The sequence below is a fragment of the Hydra vulgaris genome, chromosome 12, assembly GCF_038396675.1.
Source record: "Hydra vulgaris chromosome 12, alternate assembly HydraT2T_AEP".
In the NCBI taxonomy this organism is placed as follows: domain Eukaryota; kingdom Metazoa; phylum Cnidaria; class Hydrozoa; order Anthoathecata; family Hydridae; genus Hydra; species Hydra vulgaris.
The window spans coordinates 44,004,247-44,031,321 of NC_088931.1; the positions used below are offsets into that span (position 1 = coordinate 44,004,247).

At 28.5% G+C, this 27,075-nt stretch overlaps 1 protein-coding gene across 3 annotated transcripts in view; it reads right to left on the minus strand.

Annotated features, from left to right (window-relative positions):
- LOC101239856 (uncharacterized) overlaps positions 1–27,075 on the minus strand; it is a 68,676-nt gene that overhangs the window by 25,463 nt on the left and 16,138 nt on the right. The window contains exon 1 of one of the 3 annotated variants that reach the window (XM_065813384.1): positions 21,828–21,851. The exons of the other annotated variants lie outside the window; for them this stretch is intronic. Coding sequence (XP_065669456.1) covers positions 21,828–21,836 — 9 coding nt within the window. The 5' untranslated portion in view covers positions 21,837–21,851. Of the gene's footprint in view, positions 1–21,827; positions 21,852–27,075 lie in introns of those variants that run through there. 3 annotated transcript variants of the gene reach the window in all.

The following is a 27,075-nucleotide window of genomic DNA, read 5'->3' on the forward strand; positions in this document are numbered from 1 at the left end:
ACAATAAAAAGATATTTGCAAAATCTCAAATTAGTAAAGAGAACTGGAACATCTATCGCCTGCCAAAAGACAGTTCAATGGTCAAAAGATCGTGTCGCAGCACATAAACAAACATCATGTCCAAACGCTAGTGAAGATGAGAAACGATTGATTGCAAAACAAAAAGCCAATCACAAATCAATTCAATAACAGTATCATTATCTCAGCTAAAACACACAAAGTGGTCAACAATGTGATGAATGCTGAAAAATCAAAAAAAGAAATTGATATGAAATTAGGAAATTTATTTTTCTGAACTAGAATATCTCTTCGTCCTTTTGAATCTGAGCTTTTAAGGAATTGATCAAAGCACTTAATCCATTGTATGCATCGTCAATACCGTGCGCAAAAATGCTGTCAGATTTGCTTCTTAATAAAAAGTACGCAGAATGTTCCATTAAATTGGAAGAAATTCTTGAATTATCTGGAAATTTAACGCTCATCAGTAATGGTTGGTGATTGGTGGTGATCATATAGTGAATTTTTGAATCAAGGCACGAAATACAAAACCGTTTTTCTGTACTTCAATCAACAAATCAGGCATAATTCAAAACGCTGCAGCTGTTGCTGGTGCCATCATTGAAGAAATCGAGACTCTCGGCCCAAAGTTCAGAAGTATTACCACTAACAACACTTCAGTAATGAAAGCTGCTTGGAAATTAATTGAAGAAAAATGAATCTTCTTGTTAAGGACATTTTGAGTATTGCTGAAATTTCAAAGACTATCAAAGAAGCTAAGAATATCATAAAGTTTGTGAAAATGATCACATTGTTAAAGCAAAGTTTGACGAAAAGAGAATCGCAGCTAATATTTCTTGCTCACACACAATGCCTGTTTTGACTTGTTTTGGCTCAGTCACTTTAATTCAATGAACGACCTTTATCTGGCAAAGTATGTTTTGATTTAACTTGCGGATGAAGAAAATGAATCTTTGAAAAAAATTGCTCCAAAAACGAATTTGGAACATTGTTGATTGGAACATTGTTGATTGGAACATTGTTGGTCGTCAGAATATTCTTTGAAGTTGCAAAATATATTGTTGAAATGATTTGTTCGTTAGCAACAGCAAAGAGAGAACTTGGTTGATGATTCTATTTATTCATTCACGATTGAGAAATTGCTTGACAAACGAACGCATAAAAAAAATAGTTTTCATATATACCAATAGCGTTTTGATGGATACAACCAACAAAAATAACTACATTTTAGAGGAAGGAGCAGTTCTCAGCAAGTTTGAGTGTGAAGAAATTATAAATGAGCAAATATAATAAAAAATAAATTAAACTGTTAAGTTTTTGTGATATAGAAATTTGTTTCAAAATCATGAAAATAATTTGAAATATTTACTAATAAAATTAATAATAGAAAATCAAATGAAAAAATTATTTCTTTTAATTTAAAGTCACCTGCGTTTAATTTAAAACACATTTTCTTCTATATTTATTAAAACTTAATTAATTTCACATACCATTAATCTGTTAAATTTGTATGCGCGTCATCTGCATATTATATATTTGCCGATATGTGCATAAGTTCCAAACCCTAAAATTTACTTATAAAGAAAAAAATGAATTTGAATCATATAAATCTGTTTTGTCGCTTATTCACTTTAAACTATTTAAAAGTCTTTAAAAGTTAATGATCTTTTCAGATAAAATTTACTTAAAAAGAACAAATTAATTTGATTTTTGTAAGCTTGATTTGTTGCTCTCTCACTTTGAGTTTATTCAGCATTATTTTTTTATAGCCATACATTTTTTCATACTTCGATAGAATTATAAAAAAAAGATTTTAATTAGCCATTTAATTATTTAATAAATTTAAATATTTAATATATGCATATTTATGTTATATACAGTTATAACTTTTACACTATTTATATTTTTATTATTTATATTATTTATATTATTATAAGTTATTATATTTAATATAAAGTTTATGTAAACTTTGTATTTTAGAGATTACTTATATTTAATTTATATATAAGGTATATTAGCCAAATTCATATCACAGGGTTTGTAGGGAAAAAAATAAAAATGGTAGCAAATAAATAACAACAAGCTTTCGCATGGTCTATTTGTTTCAATGTAAATGGTTTTGTTTTTATCAAATGTTAATCTATTTTAATAAAAATAGTGGTTTAAGTTGAAATTTGTGTCATTTTAGAAAAAAATAGTTTAAATATTTAAAAAATCTTTTTTTAAATGTAAATGGTTTTGTTTATATTAAATGTTAAACTTACTTTATCATAAAATTTTGTTAACTTTATAAGTTATATAAGGTCAAAAAAGATCTAATCTTTGAATAAAGTGAAATGTGTACTGTGGCTCAAAGAAACTAATAAATTAGTATGCATTTAATAGCTTTTATAAGTTATTATCCATATAAAAAGTTCAACATTTGGGTCAAACTTCTATTGGATAGCATTTATTTTCAAATATAAATTAGGAACAGCTTTCGCATTAGCTGATCATCGACATTTTAAACAGTGATACAGAGTCTCAAAAAAAGACTTCGGTTTTGAAAGTCATATAGGGTTTAGGGATAGAGTCAGAAAGGGCATATAGGGTTATGAAATTGTCATATCCCTAAAATATATATATATATATATATATATATATATATATATATATATATATATATATATATATATATACAGTATCGGACAAAACGAGTGCAACCAAATAATGCTAATTTAGTTTCTTTATATAAAAGTGCTGCATTTCTTCAATTTAGAGAAATAACTATGTAAGTGTTTAGAGACAAAGTTCTTCAAGTTTTATTCATCACAAAGTTCATTATTTGTACACGAAAATTAATAAATTAATTAAAAGTATTAAAAAAAAGTGATTCTAGACAAAACAAGTGCAACTCAACAAAATGTTGACCAAGCTGTATTTCCCTATCAATATTTCGTGGGGAATTCTTTGTTGTCGATCACAGCCTTGCATCTTTAAGGCATAGATTCGATTAGGTGATCAATGAAACTTTGTGGAATCGCTGCCCAGGCCTTTTGGATTTGTTCAAACAGTTGATCCTTATTACGAACACCTTCACGATTAATTCTGCGGTTGACGATCTCCCACAGGTTCTCGATAGGGTTGAGATCTGGGGATTGAGGCAGCCAATCCATCACCGATAGGTGGTTGTCTTGAAACCACTGCTTGACTACTTTTGCAGTGTGTTTCGGATCGTTGTCTTGCTGAAAAACCCAATTTATTGGCATATTCCATTCAACATGAGGTAACATAACATCTTTCAGGATATTTTTATACATGAAAGGGTCCATTATTCCAATCTTTCGATGTATTGGACCTAGACCGTTAGCAGAAAAACACCCCCAGACCATTACATTGCCTCCACCATGCTTCATGGTCTTATGGCAGTTACGTAAATCGAGGCGTTTTTCCATCCGGTCGACGAACACGGCAAATGCCATCACTCCCAATGATGTTGAACTTCGATTCATCACTGAACAGGACAGTTCGCCATTTCTGTACATTCCAGTCAATATGAGATGTAGCAAACAGGAGTGTTTTCTTCTGGTTTTTTAGTGAAATCAGCGGTTTCTTTGCAGGGCGTCGAGAAAACAATCCGGCTTCAACAGCATGTCGTCTGATTGTTCGGTTCGATACAGGCAGCTTTTATTGCTTTTGTATCTCGACCGATGATATCCAGGGATCCTTCTTGACGGATCTGACGATCATAGAATCCTCTCTAGAAGTGGTGGAACCCGGTTTTCCACCTTTGTTATCTGCTGCCAACTTCCCTGTAGAACGATATTTGGAACATAGTCTTAATACGGTCCATTTTTTCATGCGATATTTATCACAAATACTTTTTTGTGACATTCCACTTATGTAATCGCCAATAATTTTCTTTCTTAGTTCCAATCCAAGACTGTCGGGAGCCAATTTTGCACTTGAAGTCATAAAAATAATAAAAATAAATAATCATGCTTCTCAAGGCTTACCGTCTTACATTTACCTTGTGATGATACAATAATGCTCTGTGGAACACAACGCCTTGGTTGGATGTGGACTGTATTGATGTAATGAAACACTTGTTGTATTTCACTTCTTGTATTGATGTTCTTCGATAAAACACTTTGATAAAACTCACTTCGATAAACTGTCTTGATAATACTGACTGATTGACTTCCATATACTGACTGAATTACATGTCAATTTACATGTCTCTTATATAGTAAAATGAACCTGTGTGAACCTGTTCCGGAAGATTCTAGATGCTTCTTTTCGATGCTTCTGGAAGCTTCTGGATGCGTCTGGATGCTTCTGAATGTTTCTGGATATTTCTGGATGCTACTGGATGCTTCCAGATGCTTCTTCTGGAAACTTCTGCATGCTTCTGGAAACTTCTGGATACTTCCTTTAATTATTGAAAAACTTCCGTGACGTTGACACGGACTAGACTTAAGAAAATGAAACCAACCAAAAAAGTTGCACTTGTTTTGTCCGCTGCAAAATGGCACTTGTCAACGAAATTCTGCCTGTGCGCTGTCACCTGTCAGCTGATTGCTCATGTCAAAGCATGCTATGACTCTAGACTCCTGAACTGTTTGCTGTGGTAGTATAGTTCGTTTCGTTTTTAAGACATGTAAAATTAGGAACACTTTTTAGCATTGTTCGATGTTGGTTGCAAATGTTTTGTATATAATTATAATTTACATATTAAGTTATAGCAGTAACATTTAACACTAAAATTTAATTTTTTTTAGAAAAATAATGGCTGACAGACAAATCTTTTTGTAATTATGAAAGTGGATTTTCAAAGCGTAAGTCAGCTCAAGAAAAAGAGAAAAAAGCACAGGAAGTTTTTGCAAAATCAAGAAAAATTAGTGCCTTTTTTAGTAAACGAGATGGAGATTTAGATTCTTCAAAGTCACTACCTGGAACGTCAGCTATACTACCACCAGTTGAGGAGTTTCTATCGCAAGACATTGATGACAATCAAACAATAGCAGAAGCAGATGAACAACAGGAAGCAACAGTAGCTATGATGGCAAAAGCTGTAACAATTGAACATGAACATGACTCTATACTTGTATTTGGGAATGATATTGGTTTGTGGCCAGAATTACCTTCAATGGATGTGATAACATTTTGGGCAGAAAAAGGACCTACCTCGTTGTTGCAAAATTGTGATCAAGATACCCAAAGGAAGTATTCAATATCACAGAAACAGGAAAAACCTGATGGCTCAACCTTTTTTTCGGAAATGTACCCCAAATTTTTCCTACGAAAAACAACAAATAGTGAAACATGTCAACGTAATTGGTTGTGCTTTTCCTCACACACAGGAAAAGTATACTGCTCTATTTGCAAATTGACTGGGTCCAAAAGTATCACTACTAATTTTTCAAGTTCTGGTTTTTGCTTTTGAAAACATGCCTCAGTGCGTGTCAATGAACATGAATCATCTAAAGGCCATCTAGAAGCAATTATAACTTTGGCACAGTGTGGCAAAAAGTCTGGAGGAATTTACCATGAGCTAGCAAAGCAGGAATCTGAAATATGTGTGTACTGGAATCAAATACTGCAACGTGTAATAAGTACTATAAAGTTCATTGCAGAACGAGGGTTAGCTTTTCGAGGTGATAATGAAATTGTTGGATCACCACACAATGGGAATTATCTAGGAATTTTAGAACTGGTGAGTGAATATGACACTTTTCTTGCTGTTCACATTAAGATGCATGCGAATAAAGGAAGAGGCCATACCAGTTATCTATCTTCCACTATTTGTGAAGAAATTATAAATTTGATGGGCTCACAAGTTTTAAAGTACATTTTCAGTTCTATCAAAAAATCAAAGTATTTCTCGGTATCTGTCAATTCTACACCAGATGAGGCTCATATTGATCAGTTAACTATTATAATTTGTTACATGGATATGGAAAAGTTAATACCGAATTAGAGATTCCTAAATTTCATCCCTAATACAGGTCACACTGGTCGTGAAATGACAGAGGCATTATTGAAATATCTGGAATCCAATGGAATCAGTTTACATGACTGTCGAGGTCAATCATTTGACAATGCTGCCAACATGAGCGGTAAATATTGTGGAATGCAAGCTTTGATAAAGGAACAAAATGACCTATGCATTTATGTCCCATGTTGTGCACATTCGTTGAATTTAGTTGGTAAGGCAGCAGCAAATACATGTTCTGCAGCAGTGAAATTCTTTGACTTTGTTCAAGAAGTGCATGTCTTTTTCACAGCATCATCTTCAGGTTACCAAATCCTAACTGTCTAGCTCTCAAGAAAAGACAAACAAGAAAAAACTGCTGACACCTAAAGGATTGAGTGATACTCATTGGTCATGCAGACATGATGCAGTTAAGGCACTTGTTGTTGGATATGACAAGTTTAAGGTGGCTTTGGAAAAAATTTCAATTAACAAGGAGGAAAAGGATATTGTTTGCAATGCTGCTGCTGGTCTTCACAAGCAAATGTGCAAGATCGAAATTGCGCTATATTCATTGCTTTGGAATGAGATATTGGAGCGATTGATTCAATGCCAGAAACAAGATACTCCAGAGTCCTGAAATGGTATTGCAGTTTGCAGTAGATGCCCTTACTTCACTGGAAGCATTTGTGGAATCAAAATGAGAATGTTTTGCTCAATATGAAGAACATGTAAAAAAATTATCTGGTTCAACTGAATATTCCCAAGCTCAACGTCGTCAGCGGAATAGAAATGTTCACCTCAATCCATTGGGTTATGAAACTGGAGATGAAGTTCAGCAATCCCCAAGTGATCAGTTTCGCACAGTTTTATCCCAGTGATTGACCAATTTAATGTCTCACTTAAAGACAGAATAAATGCTTACAAGAATGTATGTAAGTATTTTGGCTTTCTGAATCGCCTTGATGAAATGAAACCAAACGAAATAATGATGTCTGCGAACAATTTGGTTAACAGGTACAAGCCTGACCTTGAAGAAAGTCTCGGAAATGAGCTTATTCAATTTTCAGCCCTTCTAAAGCTTTATATGGATGACTATGATGCTAATCCAAATGTGCCCAAAGAACTTTTTTTTTACAAAATTTTAAATGCGAATAAATTCATCTCAAGTTTTCGAAATGTAGAAATCCTATTAAGGATGTACTTGGTCCTAATGGTCTCTAATTGTTCGGGAAAACGATCATTTTCCAAATTGAAACTTATCAAAAACAGACTAAGGAACAACATAAGCCAAAATCGACTTTCTTATTTGACACTAATGAGCATAGAATCCGATTTACTACGGGAGATTAATTTCTCAGATATTGTGAAAACATTTGTTTTGCAAAAAGCTAGAAAGGCTTACATTTCTTTATAATCTTACAAATTTTTACAAAATTGAACAAAATACATGTTTATATCATTATATGTTTCATATCTATTAATTGTTTTTATTTGACCATACATTGCTTTAGCATTACCCCCAATTTATATGATGGTCAAACCTTATGCGGAGTTACTTTAGATTTTAACACATTACATTACAATACAATTTTAGTACCGGTAAACTGTACTAAACGTTAGCTATGCTTGCTTGAAAATCTTTCTCGAGGGCCCCCACAGATTTCAATGCCCCAGGGCCATAAATTGTTTAATCCAGCCCTGGCAAGATGACTTAGTGACCAGTGTGCATGACTTTGCATTTATTGAGGTTGTAAAACATAAGCTACTAATTTACCCAATGTCTTTTTGTAGTTTTATTGCCTTCTGTTTTAATTACCTTAAAATCTTATAGTCATCTGTTTATATCTCTGTAGATATGACACATCATGTTGTCTAGACGGTCATCTATATAATATTGATGAACTTAATAGAAGTAGTAGTAGTAGTAGTAATAGTAGTAGTAGTAGTAGTAGTAGTAGTAGTAGTAGTAGTAGTAGTAGTAGTAGTAGTAGTAGTAGTAATCCTGGTTGCCCTCATGTTACGAATTGCATTGCTCTGGCGCTACGAATTTTGCCCTTATGTTACGTTTTTGCCCTCATGTTACGCGGAATGCCCTCATGTTACGAATTTGCCCTCATGTTACGAATTGTGCGTAGCATGAGGGCAAAAACTGCCCTCATGCTACGCTACATAGTAACATGAGGGCATTCGGCGTAAAACATATTTATTTTAAGATAAATGAGTAAGTGAGCAAATTGGCAAATTTTAAAATGGCAGAGTTAAATGTATTAGTGGGACGTTATATTAAGATTGATATAGTAATAAATTTCGATTGAAATATAGTTAGAAGGATAACATATTAATAAATAATAATAATTGTGAACATATAATTGTGAATCATATTTAAAATAAGTTGAATAATGATATTGGCTATATATTAATTAATTAAGATTGATAGTAAAGTTAGATTAAGATAATCTAACTTTATTATCAAACTTTATTATCAACAATAGACACAAATTTATTGGTGCCTCAGGTAGTAATTAGTTTGTTATTAAAATTTTATTAAACTTTGTTTCGGCTAATTATACTAATTAATAAATTACTCAAAACTACAGTACTGTTTCATTAATTATATTACTAAAACAACATAGAACTTACATCAGTGAGGATCTCAAAATTTGAGATCCTTGCTGACACAATACCTTTGAATTGAATTTATTATTGTCACAATGCCTTTAATATATCATATGTATATAATGTGTGTATCATACACACATTACATACATATGATGTACATACACTGTAAGTACATCATATATATGATGTACATATACATATATATGTATATAACATAGTCTACATCAATCACTGATGTAAAATTGCTTACATGCATACAATATAGTACCTTGTATAGTATTTAGGTAACAAATGAGTGTTTATTGTAAATCAAAAATGCTGTTAAACCATTTGTTAATAATTATACAAATTAATAATACCTTTGACAAATTTCAAAGGTTTGTTCAAAGGTATTATTAATTGGTAATTGGTATTAAAGTTAATATTATTATCTCAAAGTTTGAAATACCTAATGATGTAAGTTCTTATGTTTTTTAGTACTATAATTAATGAAATATCATAAATATTCTCAATATAAAAAGATCATAAGTTTTTCTTCAGATTTTATGTTGAAATCATTGTTGAACTAAACTTAAGATTTAGTAATAAGTAGATTCTCTCCAAAATTGATACTAAATAACTTGTGCTCTCAAGTGTAATAATTATTACGTTAGTTTTCTATATTGAATAAAGGTTTTTAAAGTTCGACAAATAATTCTATAAATAAATTAACTATTTATAAAAAAAACTATTTATATTTTAAGATTAAAGAATTAATTAAAAATGTTAGAAGAAAATGTTTTAACTCCAAACTGTGTACTGTGCAAAAGATTAATTAATAACTCATGTGAATGTAACTTATGGGAAAACGATGCTTACAAAATTTGCAAGGCTTGTGCAGGTATTAAATTTATTTTGTTTGATTATTTATTATATTTGCTTAAATACACAAGCTAATCTATCATTTATGTACAGATTCTTCATGCGGTATTTCTTATCCTGATAATGTTTTATTAGTTGAAAGAGGTATGTATTTGCAAAATTAGGACAATGATTGTAAGTTAGGAGATATTATCGTTTTATATTGCATATTTTTATTAAAATATTATTGTATTTATTACCGGTTTTAAATATATTTAACTAGAGTTTAGGCAAAAATTATTTTCTATGTTTATATATATATATATATATTATTTATATATATATATATATTATATATATAAATATATATGTATAAATATATATATATATATATATATATATATATATATATATATATATATATATATATATATATATATATATATATATATATATATAATATATATATATATATATATTACTATTATATATATATATTTATATTATTATATATATATAAAACTGATGTTGTATACTTCAGTCAGCACTATGACGTCACACTGATTTAGGGATAGGTGAGGGCTTCAGTGCATACATCGACTGTATATACATACGATTATATATACATCTATCTATGCAGATGTATATATATATATATATATATATATATATATATATATATATATATATATATATATATATACATATACATGATTAATTTTTATTATTTCTTTTAGTATTTAAAAAATTTACAGCCCAATCAATACTAGAAATTGCATCTTCATCGTTACTCTTGTCTATTTTTTCTGGTCAAGTATGTGTTTTTTGTAAAAAAAAATATAGTTTTCTTTTAATTAATTTGGAGATTCGGTGTTTATGTATTTGGCATACTTAAAACCATTTATATAGTTATATATTTACATATCATCTATACATGTATGTGCATTTTATAGATTGTATTTTGGTTACATTTTTTTAGAAAATTTTTAAACTTTTTTATTCTTTACTAGCTGTATAGTTACAGACACAACATTTATAATTCTGGTGGGAAGGCAAAAAGTAAACATCATTTAAAGGGTTATATTTTATAATAACAATAAAATAAATAGATGGTAAATAAATAGTTTTAAAATTTATCAAAGTTATTTATTTATTTGCAATTATGTTTTATAGGAAACCTTATTAACCAAGACTTAATGTACCTTTTATCAGAGGATATAAAAGACAATCTTATATACGCTATTTCTAAATCATTTAATAGTCTTAAGGTAAGGAATGAAATTTTATCAATAAAATTATATATATATATATATATATATATATATATATATATATATATATATATATATATATATATATATATATATATATATATATATATATATATATATATTCAATTGATGTATTATTATTATTGATGTATTTATGAATGAAATTATTTATATAAATAAAATTAAAGTTACCCTGTTACGTTACCCTGTTATCTGGTAATGTCTAGTTGCTTTACCCTGTTACCGGGTAACGTCTAATATAGTTCTAACAGTTAAAATATATTTTTGTGAAAAATCAGCATAGTGTAACTCTTTTGAAAAATAATTTTCTGTTTAGACTAGTGATTATACATTTAAAGTGTTGCTTCCTGAAGCAATACTATATCTCTTTGCAAAACTGGAAGGAATTTCAAGAATTAAAGTATGCTTTTAATGAATTAAAATCTATCCATACTACATATACTATGCGTGTATATATACATATGCGTATAATATACGCATATGTATATGTATATACTATACGCATATACTATATGTATATATATATATATATATATATATATATATATATATATATATATATATATATATATATATATATATATATATATATACATATATATATATATACAATGAAAAATGTATGTCAAACAAAATCTCAACTTCAAAAAAAATTTTTTATATATTTCTTTAAAGGTTTGTAAGAAATTAGTACAAAATATATTTAACACTAGAGGCCTTTCAATGTTTCATCAGTAGTGTTAGTTTAAGTGCTGTTATGTACAAATTTATTTATTTTTTGTTACAAAAGTATTTTTTAATCAGTTAATGTAATCGATGTAGAAGTTACCAACTTTATTAATAATCATGCAACAAATGAAGCTCTAAAAGATAGATTGTTATTACGATACGAAGAATGCAAAAATGAAGATAAAAAACGAATTGATAAAAAATGGGAAAAAAAAATTGTTTCTACTAAACTAGTTTTCGATAAAGATCGTCTATATTTCAATTCAAGAAGCTCTAAATTTAACCATCAAAAAGAAAAAGAGAAAGAAAATATCAATTCGGCAAATTTTAATTCTTCATCAAATAATATTATAAATTATGACCAATTGTTAAATAGCGCACCTTCAAAAAACTGGACAAGCACAATCCCAAGAAAATACAACCTAAGGTCATCAACCTATCCACCAAACACCTGAACACTTTCCAAATATCACTTCTGATAAAAGGTCCTAAATTCTGCCCAACAACTAAAGGTAATTTTTTACACATTAATTCAGATATAAGACAATTCACTTGAAAGCTTAAACTAAAAGAAAAACTTTATGAAACCCATAATAATGATATTAGCATTTTAAAGAAGAAATCAAATTATAATGTTAAATCAACTCTTCCAGAACTTAATGAAATAATTTCGAAAATCGAACAAGTTGATCCCATTAAAAATCTATCAGTTGATAATATTTCATCACAAGAAAGAACAGCTCTTAAAGAGCTGAGAGAAATGAAAGACATTGTTATTAAAATAACAAACAGCTGATAAAGGTAGCAGTTTAATTGTGATGGACTCTACATATTACAGCGATAAGCTTGTTTATCAAGATCATCTATCATCTTCAATCACGTATGAAAAAACAAACTTAAACTCTGATAAACTAGTTTTCAAAAATCTTTTAAAAATGATTGATAAACATAAATGCTTAACACAAAACGAGATAGACTACATTACAAAATTTGAATGGAAATCAAGCAATTTTTATGTAATTCCCAAAATTCACAAATGTAAAGAAATAATCAAAAAAGTTCAAGAGTCTAATTCTCTAGTTATTGAAATGCAACCACCAATCGATTTAAAGGGTCGACCTATTATTGCAGGAATTGACTCACCTACGTCACATTTAAGCCAATTTCTACACGTAATTCTATCTCCTATTGTACGGAAGCAAAAAACTTATATAAAAGATGATTGGGACTTCTTAAGAAAAATTCCTAGAAAAGTAGAGCTAGATAGTATTATACTAACATGTGACATTGTTAACCTTTATACTACAATTCCCCACAACCTTGGTTTAGAAGCATTAAAATTTTGGGTTGAAAAACATAAAAATCTAATACCTGAACGAATTACTACCAATTTCATTATAGAACCAGCATCATTTATTTTAAAAAACAATAATTTCCTCTTTGATAATCAATTATTTCACCAAATCACAGGTACAGCCATGGGTACAGACTTTGCACCAGACTATGCATGTCTTTCGATAGGTTTCTTAGAAGAAACAATACTTTTTCCAAAAATTCTACCAAGATTTTTTTCGAATGACGAGGTTCATACTATTGAACAGTTCTACTTTAGATATGTTGATGATGGTTTTAACATATGGCCTAAACACTTAGATATAAACAAATTTAAATTGTCACTCGCGGAATTAAACAATTCTTTCATGACTATGGCATTGAATTAGTTGAAAAAGAAAATATTTATAATATAATTAATTTTTTAGACATTTCTGTTATTCTTCAAAATAACAAATATATCAAAACTGACATACTTTATAAAGAAACAAACACACACGATTATCTTAATTTTAACAGTCATCATCCTTACCACACCAAAAAGAACATCCCTTATAGTCTTGCAAAAAGAATAATTGTATTTACATCTCATTATATCACCGAAAACCTGCGTTTAGCAGAGCTTAAATTATGGCTGAAAGAATGTAATTATCCAGACATTGTTATTGAAAAAGCATTTCATAATGCAAAACTACAAGGACCAGCTCAACAAAAGAAACCTAATGAAGTCGTTCCTTTAGTCACTACATTTTACGGCAACCTAAATTGCCAACCTATATTAACTAAAACCAAACTTCTACTCGGTTTATCCACCAGTGAAAGAATACAAAAAATATTTTCTAACATAAATCCTGTAATAGCTTACAAACAACCACCAAATTTACTGAGACAACTTACTTCCGCTAAATTTAATTCCACAACATCTAATAACAAAAAGATAGGAATTTTCAAATGTAATGATAGTCGTTGCAAAATTTGTTTATTTTACCTACAAGAGGAAAATAATTTCGTAACATCCAACGGTTCTATTTGGAACATTAAAAGTCACATTACTTGTAGCAGCAAGAATGTCATTTATTATCTAAAATGTTTGTCTTGTAATGGTCAATCAATCTATACTGGAAAAACAAACAATTTGAGAAATCGCACTAATGGTCATATTTCAAGTTGCAGAACTGGCCATTCAACAGACAGGTTTGACAATCATGTATATGATTGCCAACGTATAAGAAAAAAAATAATGGAACCATTTTTCCAGCTTTTTGTATTTCTGGAACTTAAAAGTGATAAAAATTTATTATCTTATGAAAGTCATTTGCATAAACAAAAGCATGATACTTTTAACTAACACTTCCTGTTTTAAAAAATATTAAACAATGGTAACTAATACAATGGTAATAAAATACATTAATTGATTAAAAAATACTTTTGTAACAAAAAATAAATAAATTTGTTAAACCAACACTACTGATGAAACATTGAAAGGCCTCTAGTGTTAAATATATTTTGTACTAATTTCTTACAAACCTTTAAAGAAATATATAAAAAAAATTTTTTGAAGTTGAGATTTTGTTTGACATTTTTCATTGTATTGGTTAAAATTATATTAATAGTTTTATATATATATATATATATATATATATATATATATATATATATATATATATATATATATATATATATATATATATATATATATAATTTATTATACATTTATCAAATCGATTATATTTTAGGCTGAAGTATTGTTAAGTACTTACTCTTTACAAAGGTAAATTTGTAATATTTTTATTATAACATTATTATTTATAAAGCAAAAGTATTTCTTGACCTGCACAGATAAGAAAGTAATTTGTTTGTTGTTCTTTGTAGAGTTTGAATATTGAAAATTAGTATATTACTTTTTTATGGGTTTTTATGGGCTGCTTATATTTAATAAATTAATTTTAATTAGTGGAATTTGCAGCATTTTGCAACTATTTACAAAAAATGGTTTAGGGTGAAAGACTTTTTACATGTTAATAAAAAAAAAAACTGTTTGTTTTTTGTTACTTTTAGAATCTATAATATATTTTTTAATTAATTTTTTATAATTTTTTTTCTTTTTTCATTTCAGAACAACTGAGCTGTTGAATAAATTTTCAGATGATAATATAGATTTTTTGGGTAACTTATTACTGTTTATTAATTTATAAAAGTATTTTATAAGCTTTCTTCTAATTTACATATTTTTAATTTAATTTAAATTTTAAATAAATTTTTTTGTATGACATTATTATTTTTACTTTAGAAACAAGTACTCTATTTAAAAAAGGAGAGGTATACCATTCATATTAATATCAATTGTGTGATTAAGTTTGAAATAATGATGATGATGATGATGATGATGATGATGATGATGATGATGATGATGATGATGATGATGATGATGATGATGACATTTTTGTAATTCCAAAAAGTAACTATTTTGATTGCAGGTAATAGAAGGCGGAAATACAGAAATTGAAGGTCTCGAAAGGATAAACAAGCAAGAAAGTGAAACATTGCAAATTGAACAGGTTAAATAGAAAGTGCTTACCCTCTACATAATGGCATTGTAGAGAAATATTTTGTTGACTAAGTTATTAATTAATTATTTTTTTTAAAGCTACTTACGGTTAAAGACAAAAAAATGAGCAAGAATCAGGTACCAACTTTAGTTATTAAAGATGAAGTGCCATTGGAAGTAAACAAGGTATATGTCTATTTCCAGTGGCGTACTGAGCATTAGTTTGGGCGCTACAGTTTATACAATTTTTTCCTCTTCTCAACCTTCTTGATATGGAAGCCTCCCTACCAGGCTCCGTGGAGGAGGGAGGGTTAGACATTACAAATGTTGTAATTTAAGATATGTGCAGTTTTTAGTTTGGGTGCATTAGTTTGGGCGCCCATACCGGTAAAACGGTATGATATTACAGCTGGGCACGGCACTGATTTCAGTTATAAGTTTATGCTAACAAAACATTATGAACAAACGGTATGATATTAAATAAACATTAAAACACATTTTTACCAGCAGTTTTATGTTACATTTTGTTGTATATTTATTGATTTTAGAATTGTGAAATAAAAGTTAAACGACGTAAAGTTTTTTGTCCTAAGTGTGGCGAGTGAGTTTTTTATACATTATTTTAATTATTTTCATTTTGTTTACTAAATGTTTGAAAAATGGTCTTTAAACTTTTTATTTAAAAATTTTCATTTTATTTTCACTTTCAATTTTAGCCTAAACTTTTCTTAATTTTCTTTCAGGTCAGTTGTTCACTTAAAACGACATCTAAAATCAAAAAAACATGAATGGGATGAAAATAAGGCATCAAATGCCCGATTAAACTTTGGGCTAAACTTGAAACGAAAAGTCATATCACCTTCAAAAAGGCGTTCAAAATTACAAAAATATCAAAAATATACATGCCCAATGAATTTTTGCACAAAAGACATTCAAAGACTTGGAAATCATTTAAGACAATTCCATAAACTTTCAAATATTGATGCCAAAATTATGATGGCAAAAGCTACTCGTGTGCATGAAAATTCAACTAGTGAATCTGAAGATTACCAAGATGAATTTGAACCAGGTGAGGTTCCAAGTCTTGAACCTTTCTTTGATAGAGAAGTTTTTATTCAAGGTGAAAATTTTTTGAATTCATCTTCAGAAAGTGACGAAGATTGGTTGGCTTCACAATATGTTGCCACTAGGTTTAAAAACAAAGGTTGGTTAAAACAAGAAACAATACTTGAATCAATAGTTTTTTTATTATATATATATATATTATATATTATATATATATATATATATATATATATATATATATATATATATATATATATATATATATATATATATATATATATATAAATGGAAAATCAATAGTTTATGTTTTTCATATTTTATAGATAAGCGGAATTGCACTGAAAATGTTATTAGTGACACAAGCTATCATACTGACGATTCTAATTATTCAGCTGATTTTGATGATCTGTCTGATAAATTTTATATGACATCTTGTGCGGAAGACCAGCTCATGAATGAATTTGTTGAATGGCTAGTTAGTATTGATGGAGGTCGTAAGCCAAAAAGAAGTGCATTAAAACACAGAGGTGTAATACTGGGTATTGTCAGGCATGCAGATGAATCTGAATTTAGTTACAGTAGTCTTGGGTGCCATTCATTTTTATGTTCATGGATGGTAAAACTTAATAAAGAAAACAAAAAACCTGGTACAATAAAAACATATCTTGGGTCTGTTAAACATTTTCTTGACTTTTGTATTGTAAAGGAAAAACTAGATATAATTACAACGGAAAAACATGCTAAAATAAAAACGCAAATTTCAAAATGGATAAAGACTTTATGGAAGTCTATACAAGAGCGTCGATATGAGAAAGATCGAAATGACTTTGTAAATTTTCCATCTCCTGAAGAAATTCTTATATTAGATAACTCAAATATTGTTTGTGAAGCAAATCAAGTTATCAGTAAAAGCAATATTATCAAACCTACAAAGGCTACATTTTGTTTAGCTAGAGATTATTTAATTACTTCCATAATATTTGACAATGCATCCCGTCCAGGTGCAATAGCTAACATGAACTTAAATAAATTTAATCAAGCTTTAGAAAAAAAAGGTGGTTTCACTGTTAGTGTTATGAAGCATAAAACAGGTTATACAGGACCGGCTAATATTGTATTAAGTCAATCTTTATATATGAAAGTTCAAAAGTACATTACATTTATGCGTAATATGCTTGAAGGTGTTTCAAAAGACAACGATTCCTATGTATTTTTATGTTGGAATGGGAGTACAATTTCTTCATCTATGCTTTCTTCCCAATTTTCATCTTTTTGGCAAAAAGGCACCGGCAAAACTTGTTTAACTCCAACCGTTCTTAGAAAATATACTACAACTATTGTTCATGAAAAGTACCCTGAAATGAAACAAAATACTGCTCATTTGTTATGCCATAATTTAAGAACAGCTGAGCAATCTTATGCTATTGCTGACAAGAAAGCTAAAGCAGTGGAAACAAGTACAAAGCTCCGAGAAATTGTGAGAGGAACAGCAGTTTCAGAAGATCAGGAACGTTCATTGAGCTTGATTTTTGAAGCTGAAATTTCTAGTGGTAATATAACAACATCTGATGTCAGGGAAAAATTTACTAAGTACTCACTTGGTGATGCATCTGACTCAAAAAAAGTTAAAAAAGTATTAGATGACGTCCGTTATCTAATTAAAAAACATAAAGCTTCAGATGATGATTCCGATTTTGTTTGTTCAGATTCAAAAGTCAATAATAAAGTTTCAAAAGTCAATAAAAAAGATGGTAACCAATCTACTGAACAGGGTGAGGTTCTGGCAGGTTCTTCTATTTCATCTTTAAATTCTTTTAAACGAAATCGGAAGGAGTTTAGCCAGGATGACTTATTGCTAGTTGATTTGTATTTAAAGGAATTTATTGTTTCAAAACAACCTTTGATTAAAAATGATGTGAAAGCACATTTAGAGACTGTGCCTGAGTGCAAGCGTTTGTTAGAAAGATTTGGTCTCAAGTCCTTGATTGTAAAAATTCGTACTGAAAAAGGAAAATTGTAGTATGTTCTATTTCTAGCATTACTTTTTTGTCGTTTTTATTCGTTTTTTAAGTCATTTTTAAGGATTCTTATCAGTTCCTAATAATTTCATAATCTATATTGTTATGAGATACTTAATGCTCATTTGTGCTGGGTTTTGACATGAAGTCTTTTATATAAAGCTTTTTTATGCATTGCCTAATATTATATTATATATTTAACATTTGGTAAAGTTCTTTTGAATCTTTCATAATCTTTATATATCTGCATAATCAGTTTTGTGACTTAAACCTGTTTATTCTATTAGATGATAGTTTGATTTTATCAAATGATCTGTTTATCTAATTTATAAATAGATAAACCTAAGTTAATTTTTTTAGGATACTAAAATAATGAAAGAAGGTTATTTCAATCTTTTTGTAGATGATTGTTTTGAAAAAGTATTACTATCTATACTATACGATAAATTTTGCGGATCATGGTGATAATGTACTTTTGAATATAAGTAAGTCGGATTTTTAACATTTTTTGTGTTTAATTTTTTAACACTGTTGTGTTATTCTAGATTGTCAGTTTTGTTTTTAATTGACTAAATTATTTAGTTCAATAATATTTTTAAATGAAAACAAAAATGGATTAAGGATTAATTAAGGATTTAATATCAATGTTTTTATCTGTATTTAATATTACCAAATATTTTAAAATAATAATAGCTTATTACTTTAAGTATATACATATATATATATACTTAAAAACATCTATGTTTAAAATTTTTTTGATTTTACTTAATAACTCGAAATTAACCTTAATTATTTAATGATCGAAATTAAATTTTTTTTTTTTATATGCATTTATCGATTAAGCTTTAGCTTTTACGTACTTTTAGCTTTTTTATTATTTTATGACTAATAAATTGATATTTAATCTCTATACATTATAAGAGCTTGCTTTTTAAAGAACTAGATTATTTACTACTTTTAAGATTTGGTTTGCTGTGCTTATTTAGCAAACCATATGTAAACAATATACCGGTAAAGAATTATTACATAGTATAAATATTAGTCGCCACATTATTTAAACAAATTACATTTTCTTAAGTTTACTTAACTGTTTGTTCTTAGTCTTAAATTGAAAGGATTTTTTTTTAGTTCTGCCTTTGTTATCGTTTTATTTGTTTACCTACTGTTGAAACATGGTTTTAATTTAGTAAACTTTCTTTCTTTGAAATTTACTTTATTAATCATTAGTCAACATTTAAGAAAAAATTGGAATTCGACCTAATTGAGGTAAATTATTTTACTATTAATATTACACTACCAGTTTTTAAGGTTAATTTTGTTATTGCTGTTTTATTCTACCATGTTGTTATAACAATTGACAAAAATAACTTTTGCTCAATACTCGTAAGTAATTATTTAATAAATAGTATAAGTTTATTGTGTGTCTTTTTAACTTTTTATACATTTGGAATACTTTTAATGATGGAAAATTATATTTACCTTTTAATGTCAGTTATACTGTCTACCGTGTGATGTCAAAACTTATTTAAGTACTCATATTATTTAAACAGATAACCGTAATGAAATAAATTATATTCCTAATGAGTTTTTAAATAATTTGATTCTATAAGGTAAGCCTGTTTATGCTTTGCTGTTATAACTGATTTTTGAAACCAGTTTTATAACATCAACTAATGTCTTTAACGTTTAATGTTAACTAAAAGCCAACATGAAATAATATTCAACAAAATACATCAAATCTGATTAATATGTGCGATGAAGAGGAAAGGGGTGGAGTTGGCTAAGAAAAATTAAATTACTAGGCGTCCAACCCGGTTTTTTATTGAAAATCTAAAATTAGAAGTTACTGTGTATTAACGTTAACCCTAAAAGTTTTAAATTATTAAAACTTATCCAATCCCTGCCTTTTATCCTTTTCGTTAAAACAGCAGTAAGTCTTAACACATTACAGATATTAATTTTTATGTATAAGTATAAAAACAATCTACTATCAAGCGTTTTTTCAGATAATTTCTTGATATCATTTTCTGAAAAATATAATCTGCGTTCAAATACCAGGTTCAACTATCACCTAGGGAAAATTAAATCACAGCAGTCAAGTTTTCTAATTACAAACCGTGGTCCATCAATATGGAATCATTTCCAAAATAAAAATTTTAAAGACCTAAAAAGCATTTCATCGTTTAAACGACAAACTAAAATCCATCTCCTTAATTCCTGACATATATTTTAGTTTACAGTGTCTATTTTCAGATTTTTAAATTTTTTATTTTTCTTCTTTTTTTTCTTATTTGTTTTAATATTTTTTTGTTTTCAATTTTTTTTACTAAAAAAAAATGAGTTTTGCTTTATTGAGTTTTTTTATTACTTTAAAAATTGAAGCATTTTTTTTTAATGAGTGACTAAAAGGGCTCTATGAAAAGGTTGTGATGATAAACGCATCATCCTTACCTTCTTTGAGTCCCTGACTGATTATAAGAGTATATATATATATATATATATATATATATATATATATATATATATATATATATATATATATATATATATATATATATATATATATATATATATATATATATATATATATATATATATATATATATATATATATCGAGGGGTAACTGGAGAAACATTGTATCTACAATTTTGGCTAGTTTCCAGTTATCAGTGCTAAAGCTATCCTAAACACTGGTATACCTGGTAAAAAAACCTATCCACACTTCCAATCCAATTAGCTTGTTTTGTCACGTGTTGCAAAATATCCTATCAGAGGACCGGTCAAATATACCTAGCAAAATATCGCCTTTATCTCAGAATAATGGTTTTTGTAAATATGATGTTTCTCCAGGTACCCCTCGATATATATATATATATATATATATATATATATATATATATATATATATATATATATATATATATATATATATATATATATATATATATATGTTTACGATGTTATTTATTTTTTATGAAAAATTGTAATATTGTTTTATCAGCGAAATAAAAGTTAAAATAATAATAATAGTCCGTCCAAGGATTTTATATATTTCAGAATAACTAAATTAAAGTGTATATATTCCGGATTTCTACATATTTCCGTAAAAAGTTTAAGTCCCTCATTTTTGACACAAGAAAAGCTTCCCTTGAAATGAGAAAAACACAATTGTTTCCCTTATTTAAGAAATAATTCTCTAATGTAAACAAATATTTTTAATATTCTTGAAATCCGATAGAGGTTAAAAATTTTTTTTTTTTTCACTCATCACAACTTCAATTACTATCTCACCAAACATTTAAAACGGATCATGGTAGATATATCTCCGTCGAATTGTTTTATTATAAAGCATTTTTTAAAGTAATTAGGTGAAAATTAAATTTGGAGGGCAAAAATAAAAAAAATTTACTTTTTTCATTCTACTCGACCATTTGTAAGCCTTTCTGAAGCAGCTGTAACTTGAGTGAGTAGAGCCATGCACCCTTGACCAGCGCATGTAACGTAAAAACAACTCAAAAACCATAAGCGTTGTCAGATCAATATAATAATAACCATATCTTTTTCCTTGATCCTCATTCAAAATTCAGCAAGATATGGCTTTGGAAAGTTTGTGGAGCGTTTGCGTGTTTTATTTGCATATTTTAGAAAGTTAAGCGTCTCCGACCTTAATGTAAATGCAATAACTTTAAAAACCGTTTTAAAAACTCAACTTAGTTATATTAATTACAATAACTGCTACAAACTTTAATGTAACATATGATTTTGCATTGGTATTCTGTCGCGCTAAGCAAAAAATCTCTAGTTTTGGTCAAAGTTGAGATATTGCTACATGGGGGTTAACAATGTGGTTTTGTAAAAAATTTTTGCAGTAAAAAAAGCGCTATATCCAATATTTAACATTGAAAATGAGCATATGAAATTAAGAAAGAAACAGTAAGTCCATAACTTTTGTGAAACTAGAAGCCAAAGTACAGTAAATCCCAATAAGTAGCAAATAAGCAGCATGTGACGTAAATTACTAATATATTGCTTTTTTTCAAAACATTTCAGCGCTTATCTTCAAAATGGATCAGTAATGTGTTTAAACCTATTAAGTCGATTACCAAAAATTTTGCTTAGATGGTGATACTGCTTTTTCGCTTAGCACAGTAGTATTATTTCCAATTTACCCAAAACATTTACATTAGTGAGGGGCGCACATGACCGTTGTTTTTTCTCGATTTTTCAATTTTTTAATAGTTACAAAGATCATTTCATTTAAAAACACAAAATAAGCAGTAAATTTCACTAAGCCTTTCGTTTAAAGTTAAAAAAAAAATTTTAGTAAAATAATGCAAAATCGAAAAAAGTGCAGCCCCCATGTTACTCAAAAACAGCTTTAGAAAATGACTTTAAACACATCAGCCATAATATATTTTTATAAATTATAATGTTTTTATAAGTCAAAAAACACAAGGATTAAAACTTCATAAAATGGAAACCTTACTACTCTCCATATAAAAAGTTTTAAAAATTTAGTAATTTTGCTTCAACTATTTTAAGCATAAAAAATAAATTCATCGTAACTTTAAATAAGTTCACCTGAACTTTTCGGATGTGAAAAAAATTGTTTTTCAGTAGTAGTAGATAAAAAAGTTGAGGAAAACTGGTGGAATTTTATGATAAATGTAGGGAATTTGTTCCTTTTAACTAAAAAATAAACATTTTATTCGATTGGTAATGAAAATCTAACAATAATTCGAAAAGCCCTCATGCTACGCAGCGCTGCTACTATCGCCAGTTTTAGAGTGAATTCTTACTCAAAAGAAGAAAAAAAAGTTTAATTTTAATTTTATTAGATAATTTTAAGTTTAATCGAATTAATAAATTTAAAAAAATTTTTTTTGTCCAAATTTGCCTCACCCATTTTAGCGGAAGAATTTCATGACATGAGGGCTACGAACCGGGATTATAGTAGTAGTAGTAGTAGTAGTAGTAGTAGTAGTAGTAGTAGTAGTAGTAGTAGTAGTAGTAGTAGTAGTAGTAGTAGTAGTAGTAGTAGCAGTAGTAACAACAAGAAAGAGTTGCAGTAGCTTTGTTTTATAAGAAAATGTGAACAAAAGTGTATGCAATACACTTTTGTAATGTTAAAACATACTAAAACATATATCAATTTTTACAGTTTTACTTTCGCTTAAAAATTGCATTGCATCAACCTCTCCTTATTTTTAACCTATAGCATTTATTTCTGTTAAAAAAATTATAATATAGTTTTTAAATTTCGTTGGTTAACGTGCTAGTGTGGCTGAGTGGATAGCGTGCAGAGCTTCTGAACAAAAAAACGGTGGTATGAGTCCTACCACTGGCAATTTTTTTTATTATAATTTTTTTAAAACTTTTAAAATACAAAATACTTTTGAAGTTTTATAAAGATTATATAAAAACATATGCAACAATTTTATACACTTTAACAAACAAAAAATTCTTTAAAAAACTAATAATTCTAAAAACATCAAAAAACGGGGTGAAGTTTGTTGTGTATGTGGCATGATTGAGATTTTACATTTCAAGTTTTTTTTACAACCAAGTTGAGCTTGTGCAAGGAAAATGAGTATATAACATGTTTATATATAGAATTTAAATCTATAGAACTATTAAGTTGTTTTGTTTTGCATTTTAAATAACAAACTTAATTTTCCAAATTGTTCAGGAGTCAGTTTTTTTAATTATAAATTATATTTAATAAAAAAAAAAAAGAATTTTTTTTTTTTTGTTTTCAAACAATAATCTGCTGTTAATGGGTTAGTCCACTTGGTTATAAATAAAACATAGACTTATTAATGCAGAAACATGAAAATTGAAGGGTTAGTCCATTTGGTTTTTACACAATCAATATATACTATAATAAAAATTTTGCTATAAATATTGCTATAAATACAGCAAGATTGAAAAATTATTAAAATTTATTATGCCAAAGGGAGGTCTTAAATCCCCCAATACGACACAGATGACAGCACACTAAACCGCTGAGCTATCAATGATATGGGTTTAGGAGGAAAAAAAACCTAATTATAAACCTTTTTTGAGCTCTAGATATGCGGAAAAGGTGCGCTTATTTTTTTGCTCTTGAAGCAATTTTTCAAAATGAATTATTTTACTTAAAAATATTGAAGTAAAAAAAGAAAAGAAATGATTTATGTGGAATAAATGAGTATAGAAATGGTAGGTTTGGTAAAGTCCTGTTTTTTATGGGTCCGAAAAGCTAGGATATCTACATAAGGAAAAAGTATAGAAAAAGTTGGTGTGGAATAGACTTACAAAGACCGTATTTTTACGGGTCCGATCAGCTAGTTTATATAAATGAAGAACCAAAGAAGACCTAAGACTGAATCTTGTGGAACTCTGCTTGTAACATCTAATGATTCTGACTTGCTATTGCTGATGACCTTTTTCTGCATCAGGTTTTTAACTACTTAGTTGTCTGCTTGAAGAGTGCAACATGAAAGCTATATACTTTAGGCTTTAGAAGATGATGGTGTGGTACTTAGTCAAAAGCTTTCGCAAAGTCAGTGTAAATTACGACATATGAATAATTATGAATAAATGCTTTTGTTAAGATGTTCTGTGGATCTAGTAGGTTAGAAATACAACTGTGTCTTCGAAAAAATCCATGTTGAGATTTTATGAAGAGCCCTAATCAAGGCTTGATTTTTGATTCTCTTGAGATATGAGCTTTTCCATTACTTTACAGGGTACCAATGTGAGAGAAACTGATTTGTGGTTAGAGCACTTTCTTCTGATTACATTTTTGAAGACAGCATTTTAATAGTCTTTATAGGTTTGAGACTAGTGATTTTGTAAGCTTTCATAGGTTTGTATTTTTGATAGCTATCAAAGGTTTGGGATTTTTCAAAAGTTTAGGACTAGTGGTTTTTTTTCTTGAAAACTATAATTAGTGGCATGGTTATCCAGTGCCAGTTTTTTGTCTCAGTGAGCTCTTCTAGAACAGATGAAGTTGTTATTCCTGCTTCACCCTAGATACAATTCGCTTCTGTTCGTTTTCAAAGGTTGCATGATATAATGTGATGTAATGGTTCTGATGTAATGATAGAATTGATGTAATGGTTCAACAATAAATACAGGCTGGAAATATTTATTAGGTGAATAAAAAATCTTATTCTTGTATTCACTAACTGCTGATTTCACCACTTTTTTTTTCTTTGTTTGATGTTTTAGTTGAAGGCATGTGTAAACCAACTACCACCTTTGATTTTGTTAATCAAAACCTCATAGTTGCTGTTTGAAAAAAAGGAATTCAAGATTTTTACCCAGTTGTGGTATGCAATAGGTGTCAAGATTGCATCATATGTAATATGAAATGACCTTGATGAACCTTACCTGTTCTTTTTTATAAACATAAACTAAATGTTTACGAATATCTTTTTTGGTAACATTTTAAATCTTTATTAAAAATAGTTCAACAAATTGATGAATTAAAAAAGTTAAAATGATTATTATGTTATGTATAATATTGTTTTAAGAAATAAATAAGGATAAATAACTGTTTAAAGAAATAAATAATAAGGATATATAAGTTGTATAACATTCTTTTAAGAAATAAATAATAAGGATATATAAGTTGTTGTTACATTGTTAAAATGATTTTTTAATATGGTTTAAAATTACATTTAATTACAAGGCATATTACTACTTTACTTTACTATAAACATCAAAGCTGAGTTTAGTTACATTTGCATGCGTTAAGTGTTTTTGTTACATAATAAAAACAACTTAACGCATCAACCACGTTGAGGCTGTTGCTAGTTGTTGCACAACTAGCAACAGCCTCAACCAGGATGATAACAGCGGCAGAGGCAGTGGTATTGAGATTGGTTGTGGTAGAGAGTCAATGATTGTTTTAATTGACTCTGATTTGATTTGATCAGATTGTTTTTTGCTAATCCAAACCCATCTCTGTTATTGTTCGATTAGGCTGTGTCAATGCAGCAAACAGATGCGCCAGTGAAAATCCACCGAAAGAGGTTACTTTTCACAAGATATTTATTCTTTTTCTTCTTTTTGTAGTATAATTTGTTGAAAACTTTTTGCTCTGCTGCTGTTCAGTCTTCTTTATTGTATGGTCCTCTAAAAACTTTCTCTTTGTGGAAGTTGTCTTTTGCCAGAGCGCTGTGTTGTGTGACTAACAATTTGAACACCACTTATATTACACCATTTAGGTCTATGTTTGAACACAACTTATAATACACTGTTTGGGTCTAGTTATTCTGATTTATTTTATTCAGGATATTCTGGGGATTGCTTGATCAATTGTTTTTTTTTTTTTTGTAATGGTGAATGTAAAAAATTTCCTCCATGTTTACTTCAATCACTTAAAAAACTCTTTAACAAAGTCTTCATTGTATCTATTTTTTGGACTCTACCATTTCATTACCATTACTTCATTACCACTACTTTACTACCACCACTTCATTATCAACACTTCATTACCAACACTTCATTACCACCACTTCATTACCAACACTTCATTACCACCACTTCATTACCAACACTTCATTACCACCACTTCATTACCACCACTTCATTACCACCACTTCATTACCACTACTTTGTTACCACCATTTCATTTAAGATCGACCACTACTTCAGTTACTGCTAGG